This window comes from Labeo rohita, chromosome 10 (assembly GCF_022985175.1).
Source record: "Labeo rohita strain BAU-BD-2019 chromosome 10, IGBB_LRoh.1.0, whole genome shotgun sequence".
In the NCBI taxonomy this organism is placed as follows: domain Eukaryota; kingdom Metazoa; phylum Chordata; class Actinopteri; order Cypriniformes; family Cyprinidae; genus Labeo; species Labeo rohita.
The window spans coordinates 13,149,900-13,166,064 of NC_066878.1; the positions used below are offsets into that span (position 1 = coordinate 13,149,900).

The window sequence follows — 16,165 nt, forward strand, 5'->3', positions numbered from 1 at the left end:
AACACTCATCTGTGTATGAGAAGGGAGAGACCGCTGCTTGTGCCATGGATCCAACGACGAAAAGGTGAATGGTGCAGCTTCTCACAGAGAGACGCTGTATTCGACTCCGAAGAAACAAAATGAGTGAGCAGAGCATGCCTGTTTATACCCGGATGTCCGGGGCGTGGCCAGCTATGCATATTCTGCACACCCAATTTCATTGGCCTTTTCTCAAACTATCAGAGGTGTTTGGGCTCCCAAGAGCGACCCCTAGTGTCGTACACTACTAGACACAACTCGGAGTGTACGACAGGGAACACACGTTTAATACGTGTCCTTGGCATGTTTTTATTACTTTGGAATAGGCACATATTGCTTCGTTTTTATTACGCTGCTTGAGATACCTATTGCAACTGTTCAGAATTCAAATATCCAGGGCGTGGCCCTAAAGGTTAATGCTCTATCGTATTGGAAATATCCCCTACACCAAACCCAACCCTAAACCTAACCGATAGTGTTAACAAATGCACAAGCGATTAAAAAACTCTGGTGATGCAGCTGTGCTATTTTCACTTCTTTATTCAGATTTGAGCTGTTTTGTCAAACCGCAGTTTAACAGGGTTCGTATCTGAGTTTTTTTCACCCAAGTGAAACGCCATATTGCATTAGCTACCGAGCAAACTGACTGCATTTGAAAACTCATGTGAAACTGTATATGTGACGACAACGGTCAAAAGTATTGATTTTAAAATTGCGCAGGATGGTAACATTGTCTTGAAGCCTTAATATAATATTTTGCAGTAGTAAATCATAATTTGTGTGAAAATGAATAACAGTTTTACTGCCTCTAGCATTTATTTCAATTGGAAACTGCAGTGATTCGTACATACAGGTACGTTTTCTCAGGTTTGCAGAAATGTATGTAGAGGCACATATTTCCAATGAGCCTATGTTGCATATAATACTAATTTCTTATGCAAATATGTTACTCAGTCAAAGCATTGGCAATTTACATTTAAGTCTTGAAGGAGACACAAAGCCTAGTTTGAGTTTTGAAACATCTTTTTGATTGGTAGTCAAGCCAGCCAGTAAGAATTTAGACTCATCTCTGATTGGCTGGAATTATGGCACACTGTAATACTGTGTTGTGATAAAAAAGTGAGTAATTGGCGCTTAGAGAGCAGCCAGCACAGAAGCTGGGCACCAGGAGAGTGAGAAAGTGAAGCTGCACAGGCAAAAAAAAAAAAAAAAAGTCTGTCCACATTTCTTCTTTGCAAGATAAGCATTTTATCAGTTCATGTGTGTGCAAAATGCTATGTATTGTGGTACCTACCTTAGATACCTAATATTGTCTGACTATTTTATACTAACAACCTCTTTGTCTCTTTCTAACAAACATGTGACTGGTCAAAAGGTAAAAAGATATTGTTTGATGAAATCGAGCCAGTTATGTTTCAGCTGTGTGGGGAGACACCAGCAGATTTGAGTAAGGCCAGTGCCCTGATCAACAGCTTGATTAACCAGGAACATATAAACATCACAATCCATGATCCAGCTATTGCTCATTTCACCAAAGAGGATTTAGAAATGATGAGCAAAATGGAAAAGGAACTTAAAGTAAGTGTCATAACTGGGAAGAAAGGCCAAGACTCTGTCATCACGCTGAAAGGCCTGACAGGATTTGTTCAAACTGCAGAGAGTCGTATTCGGGACATTATCCGCAAAGTGGAAAGGAATGAACACCGAAAAATCCTTGCAGCTTTGACCAGCAGTATAGTTGAGTGGCAATATAAGAGTGGTCACAACTTCAAAGCATTTGATATTTTCACCAACTGTGACTTGGAAGAAGCCTTCAAACTTCAAACAACTTCTGTGCAAATCAGGATTGACAGTGAAATGTATAATGCAGACATAGTTCGCAAAATCGCCACAAAGGGAAGAAAACGAACTGAACTAAAGAGAGTAGAACTGAAAGGTGAGTAATTCAAATGCAGATTAAACATTGCAATTATGAATAAATTAGAAGGTTAACAAAATTAGTTTTTCATCTTGTTTTTTGCAGCTGCAGCTCAAAGTTTTTTGCCTTCAAACTGGGAGGATATGAAAGGACAGTCGGTTGTTCTTGTAAAACTCACAGCAGGCTCAAAGGAATATGCAGATGTGGAAAAAGAGTTTAAAAAAACGGGACTATCCAGCAATATCATTAAAGTAAGACTGTTATATTTATATCTGACTCAAACTTCTGGCACTACAACTGTCCTAATCTGTGTAAAGTAATTCATTTTGAAAGTTTCTACTTTTGTACCGTGATGTCATGATTGCTTAGGCTGAATGTTTATTCTCATCTTCTGCACAGATTGAAAGAGTCCAGAACAGTGCACTTTGGAGATACTACATTATCAAAAAGGAGCAACTGGAAGAAAAAAACCAACACAAAAACAATGAAAAGTGTCTCTTCCATGGCACTGGCCCTGATACAACAGATCAGATCAACAATCACGGCTTCAATCGCAGCTTTGCTGGCATGCATGGTACTAACATGTACCATAATCTTTTAATTTAAACGTGTTTAATTTAATTTAAACGTGTCCTTGTGTTTGCATTTAGGATTGACAGACTTTTACTATGTTTTTAGGAGCTTTGTATGGAAATGGTACATATTTTGCTGTGGACCCGAGTTATTCAGCCCAAGGCTACTCTAAACCTGATGCCAAAGGACATAAATGCATGTATCTTGCCAGGGTGCTTGTTGGTGACTTCACTCAAGGAAGAAAAGGCCTTCTTACTCCTCCAAACAAGAGTTCAAAAGGTGTTCATTTTTATGACAGTGTGACTGATAAAACTAATAACCCATCCATGTTTGTTATCTTCAGTGATGTACAGGCTTACCCAGAATACTTAATCACATTCCGGGATAAATGAAATTTTAGTCTAATTCGATTAGGTTTGAGCTGAATTCCTGCACTGGTTGTGATTTTAACAGTAAAAAACTGTAAAAATGCTACAGTAAAAACCCACTATCTGGTTAACAGTACGTTTCCATGCTACTGTATATATGGTGAATAATTGTAATTACAAGTAAAATAATGTTTAAAAATACTATTTTTAGAAGTGAAAAAAAGAAGTCATTGTATAATTTTCAGTGAAAAACCATAAATTGACTTTCCCAGAACACCCTGTATGACACTTTTCTTACCATCTGTATACAGGGTTTTATCAAATGATTATGTGTACACCTTCTATAAATAAGTACTTTCCTCCTCAGCTTGTGGAAAAGCTGTTTGTGATGAGCTTTGATTCATCATGTGACTACCACCTGTTTTTGGTGGTTTTCAGTGTTTTACAATGGTATTATTAGTAGACCTACTAGTACAAAATGTAAATCCTAATGTTGCTACCTAAATTTTTGTCAGCCACTGCTGCTGGTATTTTACCATGAATGTCACAGTTTTCTTTTTTTTTTTTTTTTTTACTACAGTGTGTCCATTATTGCCATGCATTTACAATAATTTTTTATCCAACGTTCAGTGATGGACAGAGGGGCAATGCTATTTTTGAAGTCATGTAGCCTATAAAAATCGTGTAAAATCATGTGGAAAACATTTCAGGACTTTTATCCATATAGTGGACTTCAATGGTGCCCCCAAGTTTGAAAATTTCCAAAATGCAGTTGAAATGCAGTTTCAAATGGGCTTTAAACAATCCCAGCCAAGGAAATGGGTCTTATTTAGCAAAACGATCAGCCATTTCTGAAACAAATTGACAGTTTATATACTTTTTAACCTCAGATGCTCATCTTGTCTTGTCTCATCTCTGCCAATGTAATCCGGGTCAATACAGGTAAATACAAATCAATACAAAATTCCCATCTCGTTTTCTTCTTCAACGTCAAAATCATGTTTTACCTTTTTTTTTTTTTTTTTTTGTAAAGGCCGTTTGATCTTATTTGCATGTTCACTTTGTAAACACTGGGTCGGTACTTCTGCAGCGATGTAGGATGATTTTGAAGTTAAGGAAGAAAACGAGATTGGAGTTTTTCAACACACCCTAACTGTCTTGAACCGGATAAAAATTTTAAAAGAGTTCACGCAGACAAGCATTTGAGGTTGAAAAGTATATAAATTGTCAATTTGTTTAAAAAATGACTGATCGTTTTGCTAGATAAGACCCTTCTTCCTTGGCTGGGACTGTTAAAGCTGCCCTTTGAAGCTGCATTTAAATTACAGTTTGGAAGTTCAAACTTGGGGCACCATTGAAGTCCATTATATGGAGAGAAATCCTGAAGTGTTTTCCTCAAGAAACATAATTTCTTATCGACTGAAGAGAGAAAGACATGAAAATCTTGGATGACAAGGGGGTGAGTGAATTATCTGTAAATTTGTGTTCTGGAAGTGAACTACTCCTTTAAGAACCCAGGCAATATTGTAAAACATTACAATGTTATACAATGCTACTTCTCCAAAAATATTTAAAAATGTATATAAATTAATGTAAAAACTTCCAGTGTGCAAAACTGAGAAGCATTTAAACTACATTTAAATTGCTTCTAATTAAATATTCTTATCTAATAATAAATAAATAAATAAATAATAATGTCCAGACATGGCTTGTCCACTTTACCTTTATTCTTTTTCCAGTAAATGTAATATGTTATAACCCTAAATTGATTTACATTTTTTTAAAAGAATAATTTACTTTACCAGACATCTTTTAAATGAACAGCAGCCATTTTATCATACTCTATAGAGCACATTATGATAAAAAGGACAGTCTCAAAGTGAATTACTGCAAAAGGATGGTTTTACATTCTTGCTTACATATTTTTTAAGTATCACATTGAACAGCCATAGATTCATTAGGTTTATGAAAATGCATGTCCTAAACATTATTAAAACAAATGTTATGTATTTCTGATACATAATACATTTAGGATTTATAAGTTACATTTGTATATTGTTAAGTCTGATATTGTTGAACAAATTCAACAGACGTTTATTTGACATTCTAGCCTTTGCTGCCAGAAAAAATATATTGTTAATTTGGATCAGTGACAAACCCCCATCTTTGAAAGGATGGCACAAGATTATTAAGGAAATGATTCCCTTAGAATTTTTAACTTGTCTTATTCATATGTCTACTGAAGCTTTTCCTCAAGTTTGGACTCCATATCTGGATTATATTGATGTCTCGTTAAGCAATATTTTGAGTTTTGGTATGCAATAATACTCTTTTTTTCTCTCTCTCTCCTTTTCTTTGCTCTTCTTTTCACTAGCATTGTAAAAGATAGGCATTGTTTGTTTGTTGTATGTTGTTTGTTGAAATGTTCATAAAAAGATGCAATAAGAAAAAAAAAAAAAAAGTCTGATATTGTTATTCATTGCCGTTGTTCATTCTCCAACAGGCCATTGTTAACATTGTTTTGTTGTTGTTGTTGTTGATATTAGCATAGTTGATATAATATGTATTCACTGCAGTGTGAGCTGAATTCGGGTGGACAGCTGAGTTTTAATTACTGGTGCCATAAGATTTTAAACTGTTCATTTAAAGGAGGTGAACAAATGGCAGTTCCCCCTGATTGCTGCGTCTACAGCAAAGCAGCTGTCCACATGCCCAATGGAAATCCCGGTTTAAAGCTGGGTGAAAAGTAAGATTCAGAGTAGAGTTGAGGTATGCCAACCAAAGAATGATAGAGTGGGTCAGGCTGTTTGGGTGGGTCTCTGCCCATAAACTCATGCATGTGAGGAAGGTGAAATAGGGGAACCAGCAAATAACAAAAACACCAAGCACTTCTGCAAGGGTCACGGTGACTTTGCGTTCCCACGCTGTGGCAACTGCATTTGCCGTCTGTGCAAGTAAAGTAGTGGTTGCATATATACACCACACCTAAAAGTGAGACATGAAGAGAGAGTGACAAAGAGAACAAAGAAATTGCAAATTGCGTAATGGTACATTCAACACATGACCAGCACATGACCAGGGAGGTAGAAGATTTGAAAGGCTTTCAGCAGCACATAATTATTACTCCATTCATAGCAGCAGGTCCTGCCTTCCTCTCCTTCATCCCACATGTCCCAGTCCAGGTTCTGCACTCTGAAGTCAGGTGTGTTCCAGCCTAGGTTAATAGACACAAATGATACAGCCAGAGAACGCGTCCAAATCACAGCGTGATCGCCACTCAACAAGGTGTAACCCTCCTGAGATAGCAGAGAGGCTTGGAAATGGGAAGGTAACGATTAACACTAATGGCCATTAAAGTGAGGATTGAAGCACTGCTGAGCATAACATCCAGAGAGGCCATCTCCCATTGCTTAATCCCTGCATGGCAGACAGTGGAAGCAGCAGAAAACCCAGCAGCAAGTCTGTCACGGCCAGTGAGAGTATAACAGTTACTAATCTGGTGCAGATGCCAACTGGTGGCCACAGCCAGACAAACCAGCACATTTCCACAAATGGTCAGCATGAAGAAGGCCTCCAGAACCACCCAGCAGAGGGCAGTGAACATCACTGTTAGCTTCTGAAACAGAAAAGCTTGGAGATTTTTGTCTTCCTAGTCAAAGTGTTATCCAAAGAAGTTCAGTCAGGACTCCATGTGTCATCTGTTTTCCTCAAACATTTATATTGGGTGCTATAAAATGGCCATAATATAAACACGTATTGCCACTGCTCAGATATCAACTCAGGTTCTTTCCTACAAGAAAAAGAACATGGTTACAGAAAAAGAAAAAAAAAAAGTGATAAGCAGTCAGTTGGGTAATTAATACAGAACCTACTAAAAGTGACATGTATAATATTAAAAATTGTGCAGTACTTCCTACTAATTTAGTTTAAAATGGAAATAAACTGTTACCTGGTTACTTGGAAAGTGTCACTAATTTCCTTGGCATTTGCTTCAGATTCCTGACTCTCCCTGTATAGCAACATTGGCTCAACCAATGGCACGAGTTTGGGGCGGGGCTATCTCTTTTGACCAACCAATAGCAGATGGGGCATTGTTTGGAAACTTTTTTTTTTTTTAAACAATCATTGTTTTTGACTAAATGGATTAATTAGAGGTTATAGCAACCCAAGCTCTTTGAGGGGGGAAAAAAAACATGCCTTCTACATGGTCAACATTTTTGCAAAAAGTACCTATTCATACAATTAACTGCAGTTTACAGCTAAACCTCTAGGGACAATACAGCACTATCTTTCATTCCCTTCCTCCAAAATGTATATATATAGTTATGAACAAGTAAACAGGCATACGTTTGCGTGATGCTATACGTATGTTACTTTTATAAAATAATATACTAACCATATTGAGAACACTGATCATAAATAAAGGTGCCTTAAAAGGTTCTTCACACTGATGCCACATAAGAACCATTTCGGTCAAAGGTTCTAAAAAAGAACCATCTCTTTCTTACTTTTTTATAATCTGAAGAACCTTCTTTCACCGCAAAGAACCTTTTGTGACACAGAAAGGTTCTTCAGATGTTAAAGGTTCTTTATGGAACCATTTAGATAAAAAAAAAAAAAAAAAAAAAAAAAAAAGATATTTCTATGGCATCGTGAAGCACCTTTTTTTTTTAAGATTGTATAATATATTTATAACACAGATCACTGGTTGAGAAAACACAGGCTAAACTAACCTGAACTAAAATTCCCAGTTGCAGGTACCACACATTCCCATATATCTGGGATACTTATGAATATTCATGTTTTCTTCACCTACGCAATCTGAAAATTTCAGAAACCGAACGTCTCATAACACTGGAACCCCTGAAATTTTACCACAGTACTAGATTGATCTGAACATGAGAATATGGTTAACCTGTAACAGGTTTGGTGGGTTATAACACTATCAAAAACATGGGTATGGAAGGCAGAAAATTAGAAAGTAGATGACTTCAAATAACATTTTGTAGATTCATTTATCATGTTATAATCAAATTACCTGCTTTTATACAGTACCAACTCAAAACCATTTTATATTTGTACAGAGAAACTTTAAGTTTGGTAGAAATGCAAGGAAGATGTTTCTGAATTTTTATTCTAAAGAAACACTCTAAAGAAAAGTTCTGTAGAAACTTTCCAAATGACTCACTTAAATCCTGTTTAACAGGTCTTGGTGTTATAAAAGTAATCTGTAAGGGTGCACCAGTGCCACTTTCTAATATCCTTTATTAGCTTATTCAGAGAGACAAAGTCGTGAGTTGTTTTTATATACAGTACACCATGTTCCAATGTTTGGGGTGAGTACAATTTCTTTAAAATAAATAAATAATGATTTTAATCATTAATTAAATAAATTATCATGACAGTAAAAACTTCATTTTCAAGTAAATATGAAAAGACGATCAGTTCATGTGCCGTTTGAACTGAGGCAATACAGTGATCTGTCAAAACATATTAAAAAGCCACAAAACAGTATGGTTTGAATTTCTTAAAAAAATTACAAAATTTGAAAGCTGAGACCTTGTTTCATGTCAGGACTAACCTGCTTGTCTGTCAGCTTGTTATCAGTTTCCTTTTTGCTCCGCGATGTATTTTTCACTGCGTGAGAACATGATATGTAGTGTGAGAATGGCGTTGTTTGTTGGACATAGCAACAGTAAGTAAGGGGGGTGGGTCTTTGTGAATCGTCAATTAACAGAGAAGCAGTGAAATATCTTTGTCTGGGAAACACATTCTAGATCTGCTCACTCAGTTCCAGCAAACACAAACAGAGTTGTTATGTTTGTGAATGGATTAGTGTTTTTGTGCAAATCTTTTAAAGCTACACTATGTAATTTTTGGCCCTCTAGTGGTTAAAGCAAAAATGCTACAAATTACTTGGAGGGGAACATTGTTTTGGTAATTACATGAATTTGGCTCTACTATTCTGTGCAAATGAGTCTGATAGCATGAGGTGCACTGTTGTGTACATGGTTACAGTTAAGGCAGATTGCAACTTTTCATTATTTTGGGAAAATTTCTATCAGTGGTCTGGTTTTGACTAATTAATATTTTGTAAAATTTTAAACAGATTGAAAAAAGGCAACAGGTCAGAAACTACAATTGAAGAAACTGTTCATGTCAAATCACATGCAGTGGCTGAATTCATAAAAGACAGAAAATCTCAAGACTGGCAGAATCTTGTTAAGTCTGATGAGGTGAAAGTGAGTTTTGATCCAAAGAGACCCTGCATTAAACTGTCTGGAGAGCGTACATTTGTCCAGCCAGCTGTGACTTGCTTTAAAAGTTTGGCAAATGATCTCTACACGGACACACTGATCATTAAAAAGGCAGGAGCAAAGAAGTACTTTATGGAGCCGGGTAAAATTATGCTCTCAATGTTTGCGAGGGAAAATGGCTTTGTCGCAGTGCTCCAGGAAGATGACATGCTGGAAGAGGAGAAGGGTGATTTTTCTTAAAGTACAGATGTTGACTACACAAAAATACAAATCATTAAAACTATAAAACCAGATGTTTTGGTAGTATTGGGCTAGACATAAACTGAGATCTCTCTTCTTTCTTGCTTTATATTTAGATTCAAAGAGTACAGCCTCCAGTTTCCGTTTTAAGGTGTACACTATGCAAATAGGTCATCTGACTCTGAAAGTTTCACCAGGGGACATAACCAAAGAAAAAACTGATGCAATCGTCAACTCCTCGAATAAGAATTTTACTTTAAAATCAGGTTAAACCATCTTTATATATTAATTTTAATCCATTTAAGTTATTTAATCTCATTTCAGAATTTACTTTGAATTCAAATAAATTATAATAATGCTTTTACTGAGACTGGCAATGTCTCTTTATTATCTAGGGGTATCCAAAGCGATTTTAGATGGTGCTGGATCACAAGTAGAAAAGGAGTTATCAAAAATGGGTGCGTTAACCATTTGTCTAATTTACAAAATTTTAGTTGCAAATGTTCTATTAATGTTTATTAAATGTTTGATCATTAGTATGTGTATTTTTCCACAGCTAAAGATACAAATGACGAGGAAACAGAGATTGTGACCTCGTCTGGCAATCTCCCATGTAAAAAAATCATACACATTGTTGGATGTAATAGCCCAGATGATATTCAGGAAAAAGTTTTGTCTGCTCTGATGTTATGTGAGAACCACAAATTTTCCTCTGTTGCCTTTCCAGCTCTAGGCACAGGTGATGCTTTTTTTTTTCTTTTTTTTTTTTTTTTTTTTTTTATGATAAAACCAGCAGTGTGGATGTGCGTAGTTATAGCAAGATTTTTGTTCTTGTTGACATATTGCTCTAATTAATATTTCATATAATTTAAATCCCTATTTCAGTCTGAGAAATTTAAATATGAAATTGATCCTTTAGGTGAAGGTGAAGTTGAACCAGCTAAAGCTGCAGATGCAATGATCACTGCAGTTGTTGAATTTGCAAGCAAAAAAACAAATTATGTCAAAAATGTGGAATTCCTAATATTCCAGTCAAGTATGTTGGCTGACTTTCATGAAAACATGCTGAAAATTACAAAGTCAAGGAAAAGCTTGATTAGCAGGATTAAAGGTAAGTAAAAAAAAAAAAAAAAAAAAAACAAAAACAATGAACGAATGAATGTGAAAAAAAAAAGTATACTTGTGTGGCTGTTATGACTATTATAAGTTTTTTGTTTTTGTTTTTGTTTTTTTTTTTGACAAAAGGTAAAAACATTGTGTTTAAAGAAATTGAGCCAGCTGTGTTTCAACTATGTAGTGAGACACCAGAATGTTTGAGTAAGGCCAGTGCCATAATCAACGGCTTGATTACCAAGGAGCAAATAAACAACACAATTTGTGATCCAGCCATTGCTTATTTTACCAAAAAGGAATTAAAATTGCTGAGCAAAATGGAAAAGGAGCTCAAAGTAAGCATCATAACTGAGAAGAAAGGCAAAGACTTTAGTTCACAAAGTGGCCACAAAAGGAAGAAAACAAATTGAACTAAAGAGAATACAACTGAAAGGTAAGAAATACAAATGTAGATAAAACACTTTATAAATAGATTAGAAGGTCACCAAAATTATTACTATTATTAATTTTATTATTATCATTTTCAGCTCAAACTTTGCCTTTACACTGGGAGGACATGAAAGGACAGTCAGTTGTTCTTGTAAAAGTCACAGCAGGCTCAGAGGAATTTACAGATGTGGAAAAAGAGTTCAGAAAAACTGGACAATCCAACAATATCATTAAAGTAAGACTGCTACATTTATATTTGACCCAGACTTCTACTACTAACTTGTGTAAAGCAGTTTTGAAAGTTTGTCTTTAGTAGTCTTGAATTCTTGTCTTCTGAACAGATTGAAAGAGTTCAGAACAGCGCACTTTGGAAAAACTACATGATCAAAAAGGAGATCACGGCTTCAATCGCAGCTTTGCTGGCATGAATGGTACTAACTTACATATAATATAATCTTTACCAATTCAAAAGTGTTATGTTTGTATTTAGGATTACCAGACTTTTATTCTGTTTTTAGGAGCCATATATGGGAAAGGTACATATTTTGCTGTGGACCCAAGTTACTCAGCCAAAAACTACTCTAAACCTGATGCCAAAGGACATAAACGCATGTACCTTGCCAGAGTGCTTGTTGGTGACTTCACTCAAGGAAAAAAAGGCCTTGTTACTCCTCCAAAAAGGAAGTCAAAAGGTGTTCATCTTTATGACAGTGTGACAGATAAAATTAAAAACCCATCCATGTTTGTGATCTTTAATGATGTACAGGCTTACCCAGAATACTTAATCACATTCCGGAAGAAATGAAATTCTACAGTTAAGTGTGATCATTATGGATGCATTCCTTTGCATTACTGCCATGCAGTTACAATCTATTTGTATGCAATGTTCAGTGATGGCCAGGAAGGCCACGCTATTTTTGAAACCATGTATCTTTTCAGTAGTGAAATATATGTAATTTATTAAATACCCAGACAACACTGTGAAACACTACGTTACACAATGCTACTTCTCAGAACTGTTTATGCAAATTAATGTAAAAATTTCTAATGTTCAAAACTTAAAACGATATAATATAATATAATATAACATAACATAATATAATATAATATAATATAATGTAATATAATGTAATAAATATAGATAGATTTTAATAGATTTTAAGTTAAAACCCGTAGCTAGGAACTCCTAGGAAGACTCCTAGTAGTACGAAAAAAAACATTAAAACACATATTTGTGTTAAAGGTGTTATGGTTTGACAGCATGCAGTGAGGTAATGTAATTTTTTTTTTTTTTTCAATAAGTCATTTTTTTATAGGGCTGCATCAAATAAAATGACAATTTTAAACATTTGTCCAGACATGGCTTGTTCACTTAACCTTCATTTTTCCCAACATATATTCACTTGCAGTGTGAGATGAGTTCAGGTCGACAGGTGAGTCCAGGTGAGTTTTAATTACTGGTGTCATAATGTTTGAACCTGTTTATTTAAATGGGGTGAACAAGGGGGAGTTCCCCCTGATTGCTGCGTCTACAGCAAAGCAGCTGTCCATGTCCGATGGAAATCACGGTTTAAGAGTGGGATTCAGAGCAATAGGGTAGCCAGCAAATGACAAATGTCGCGATTTAGCTCAAAGGGAAATGTATATAAATAATTACAATTAATTATGATTAATTACAATTACTTATATCAGCTGCCAGTAGTAACTGTAGCAGAATCAATTTTCCATCAACTAATCTGTTCGCTCAGTGAACATTCAGTATAGTCTTTATATCAACTCTAAGAAATGATATTTTCTTGGCCACAGAAAATAACTTTCTTAAAGTACCATTGCATTAGAGCAAGCAGCTCGAATCGGAATCGTAAAGGGACATTAATTTGCAAGGCAGAATCAGAATCAAAACTCATGTAATTTGTGCACAATAGTTTATTAACGAAGGACTAACACATAACTAATCTAAACAAACAAACATGAAATCACTCATACATGGGGGAATGGTCAGTGAGAAGCAGTTAGAGAGAGACAAGGAAATGAAGCTATGAAAAGAGTCAGTTAACCACCTGCTGTGAAACCATCAGTGCTGTCTACAGCTTATACTAAACCTCTGTTTGCTTAGTTAAGTGTACGATACTTGCATTGCCTTGGTCGTCTATACACCGCACCTAAAAGTGAGACATGAAGACAGAGTGAGAAAGGGAAGAAAGAAATTGCGTTTTTATTTTTCTGAGAGATGCAATGAAATAAGATGTATAGGGTGGATAGATGTCCACACACTATTTACTTTTATGGATTTTAAAAAGAAACCACAAGAAACAGGTGAATAAAGACTCACAATCAATATTAATTTTGAGAAATTATTATTTCAAGAAATGTAAAGCATTTTGGCTTGTTTATGTGTCTTGTGTTCTATGAGAGCTGTGTTTGAAGGGAGGGGAGTGTTTTTCTGAATGTCTGAATGTGCTTCATCTATTTGCGCACATTGTTTTGAACTGTACTGTATAGCCGTGTTTTGCGATCATAGCCGTCCCATTGTGAACCTCAAAAATTAGATTTTTTTTTTATTCCTAAAAAATGGCATTATTTTATTTGAAAAAATAAACAATTTTATTTTATTGACAGAATATTTTAGTTTGTCGTGTAGATTTTTTTCATTCCATCAGATAATATTTTAAGCTGTCATATGTTCATGTTACAATGTGCCACTCATGTTACAGTGTATCCCACATACAGGGCATGTTGTCACTTTTCACTTCGTTTCTTTTGAGGTAAATAACAGAAAACGTATACACTGTAATTATGAAACAAAGCGATTTGTACAAGACAAGTGTGAAATTAACGTGGATAAAAAAAAAATTATACTCTGAACCCCACGTGGATTTACACAAACTGAGAATGTTTTCACGTTGTGAAAAGGTTATAGTAACGTTTTTTTTCCGACGTATTTAATACGACAAATGTCAGGTTTTTTTAAACGTTATAATACGTTTTTTCACAACGTTGCAGAAACGTTTTTATAACGTTTTTACAACGTCTGTATGTCTCCTTCCAACGTTTTAAAAACGTACTTAACATGTCCAAACTGGTACTTCACATGCTGCCATCAAAATGTTTTCTATACAGTGTTAAAACTCAATATTGATCCTATTAAAAGCCCTTGTTTACATTTCACCTTACTTGTAGCGTTGCTGACCTCGTCGATTTTATAAGCCTAGGTTAACATGTGTAGGCCTACTAATTTATACTACACAAAAATTGCCACTTATCGTATTTATTAAAAAAATATATAAAGTAATATGATATGGGTAGTTCACAAAAATAAATAAGTCAATAAACAAGACAAATGCATAAATATATATACAAATAAAACAAAATGGTTTCAAATAAAGTACGACATATGAAAATTATGCAATGACTGGCAAATTTGAATATAAGTACAAAAGGTACAAAGTCCAAGAAATTTCAATGCATATTTTAACAGGAAAAACAAAAAACAAACAAAAAAAACATTTCATTTGTAAAATGTAAAGTATTCAATTTCAGCTAGTTACTAATTATTTTATTGCAGTTATAATAATAATCACATTGCAATCTTATTACTCGTTTGCACTAAAACTAATGATTATATTGTTAGAGGCTTATTAGCACAAATTACAGGTATATGGCATCCAATTTGAAATGGTTTAAATAATATATAAATATATAAATACAGTTTATAATGGCTATTGTTGTTGAATTATTAATATTTTATAATGAATAAATGTATGTCCCGATTCTTCAGTGCTTTCATTGTAGGTTACATTGTTATGCCACTAGGTGGCAGCAAGAGTTTTTCTTAAAGGAGAAGTCCACTTCCAGAACAACAATTCATAAATAGTATACTCACCCCCTTGTCATCCAAGATGTTTATGTCTTTCTGTCTTCAGTCGTGAAGAAATTTATGTTTGTTGAGGAAAGCATTTCAGGATTTTTTCTGCATATAATGGGCTTCATTGGTGCCCCGATTTTGAACTTCCAAAATGTAGTTTAAATGCAGCTTCAAAGGGCTCTAAACAATACCAGTCGAGGACGAAGGGTCTTATCTAGCTAAACGATCGGTCATTGTTTTCGAAAAATAAAAAATTATATACTTTTTAAGCACAAAAGCTCGTGTAGCACAGGCTCTTGGATGCGCGTCCACAGGTCGATCTTGATCGATTCGTTCATTTTGAACGAATCTTTAATGTGACTTGGGAAGATCGAGTCGTCTTGGGGAGTGATTCATTCAGTCGTGCATGCGCAACATCCTATTACGTTCTGTACTGGAATTAGTTCACCGATTTTGAGTCTTTGGGTTTTTTCGAGTCGTTCGTTCATGGGGCTGTCACGTGATGCTGATTTTGCCAAAACTGGATCACGCAGGATCCAGGAAAGTGGATCACGTAGGCCAGAGTTGAGAACCCCTGTTCTAATTTTTGAACAAAGCCAAAAAACGATGCTGCATCTAATCTACACTTCATTTTTTAGAGATCAATTGACCAGCGCTGCCGCCTATCATGAAATCCCCTTAACCACTGAAAGAAAACTTTGACAAATCGTTTAATGATTACAGCAAACGTGGGGGGAATTATGCTTCACACTGGTGCACTTAAATATATGCATCATAGAAAACAAGGTTTAACAAATCTCACACCTAACATACAGTATTATTATATTATATTATATTATATTATATTATTATATATATTTTGGTCAGTTCACACTGGTTGGGTCAGTGTGTTCCCCCAGTGGGATAGCAGTGTGAACTGGCTTGTAGGTGCTTTGGAAAAAAAACAACAACAAAAAAATGTAAAAATATGTTTAATGCTTAAGAGCAATTAACATCTATATCTGAAATACAGCACATTCCCATTCCATATTTGTGTTCATGTTCCTGAGTAATGTCTGCATGCACCAAAATCTGAGGAGAACAAATAACATGCCAGTAGACAGCAATCCATATGAGAAGTCTGGTGTGGTAGGTGGATCTGAAACTGACTTCTGTCCAGGTTGACCCGGCATCTCTTGTTTATCTGTCTTCACAAACTGCCCTAAAATGCAATTTTAACATCAACATAACATGAGTCATAATATAACATAATATAACATGAGTCTCTTACATTCACAGTGCTCAGTATTTTTTTTATTATTATTATCTGTGTCTTGTTTTCTCGTTATGTTGGGCCCCTCTGTAGGTTGCTGCATACCAAGTGTGCTCAGTGCAGATAAACGAA

General features: G+C 35.2%; 2 protein-coding genes and 1 pseudogene across 2 annotated transcripts; 2 read left to right on the forward strand and 1 right to left on the reverse strand.

Moving 5' to 3' along the window:
• The first annotated feature begins 1,428 nt into the window (after positions 1-1,428).
• On the forward strand, positions 1,429-2,901 carry LOC127172428 (protein mono-ADP-ribosyltransferase PARP14-like). The gene is made up of 4 exons (XM_051121693.1): positions 1,429-1,954; positions 2,042-2,187; positions 2,336-2,510; positions 2,615-2,901. The coding sequence occupies exons 1-4, from the start codon at positions 1,429-1,431 to the stop codon at positions 2,899-2,901; spliced, it is 1,134 nt and encodes a 377-aa protein (XP_050977650.1).
• A 2,619-nt stretch (positions 2,902-5,520) lies between these two features.
• LOC127172429 (histamine H2 receptor-like) lies at positions 5,521-6,481 on the reverse strand (annotated as a pseudogene).
• Positions 6,482-9,293: 2,812 nt separating this feature from the next.
• Positions 9,294-11,721, forward strand: LOC127172430 (protein mono-ADP-ribosyltransferase PARP14-like). The gene is given in 8 exon segments (XM_051121695.1): positions 9,294-9,360; positions 9,491-9,640; positions 9,770-9,832; positions 9,931-10,113; positions 11,015-11,151; positions 11,258-11,306; positions 11,309-11,347; positions 11,435-11,721. Coding segments are annotated over 8 exon segments (975 nt in total).
• Positions 11,722-16,165: the final 4,444 nt, after the last annotated feature.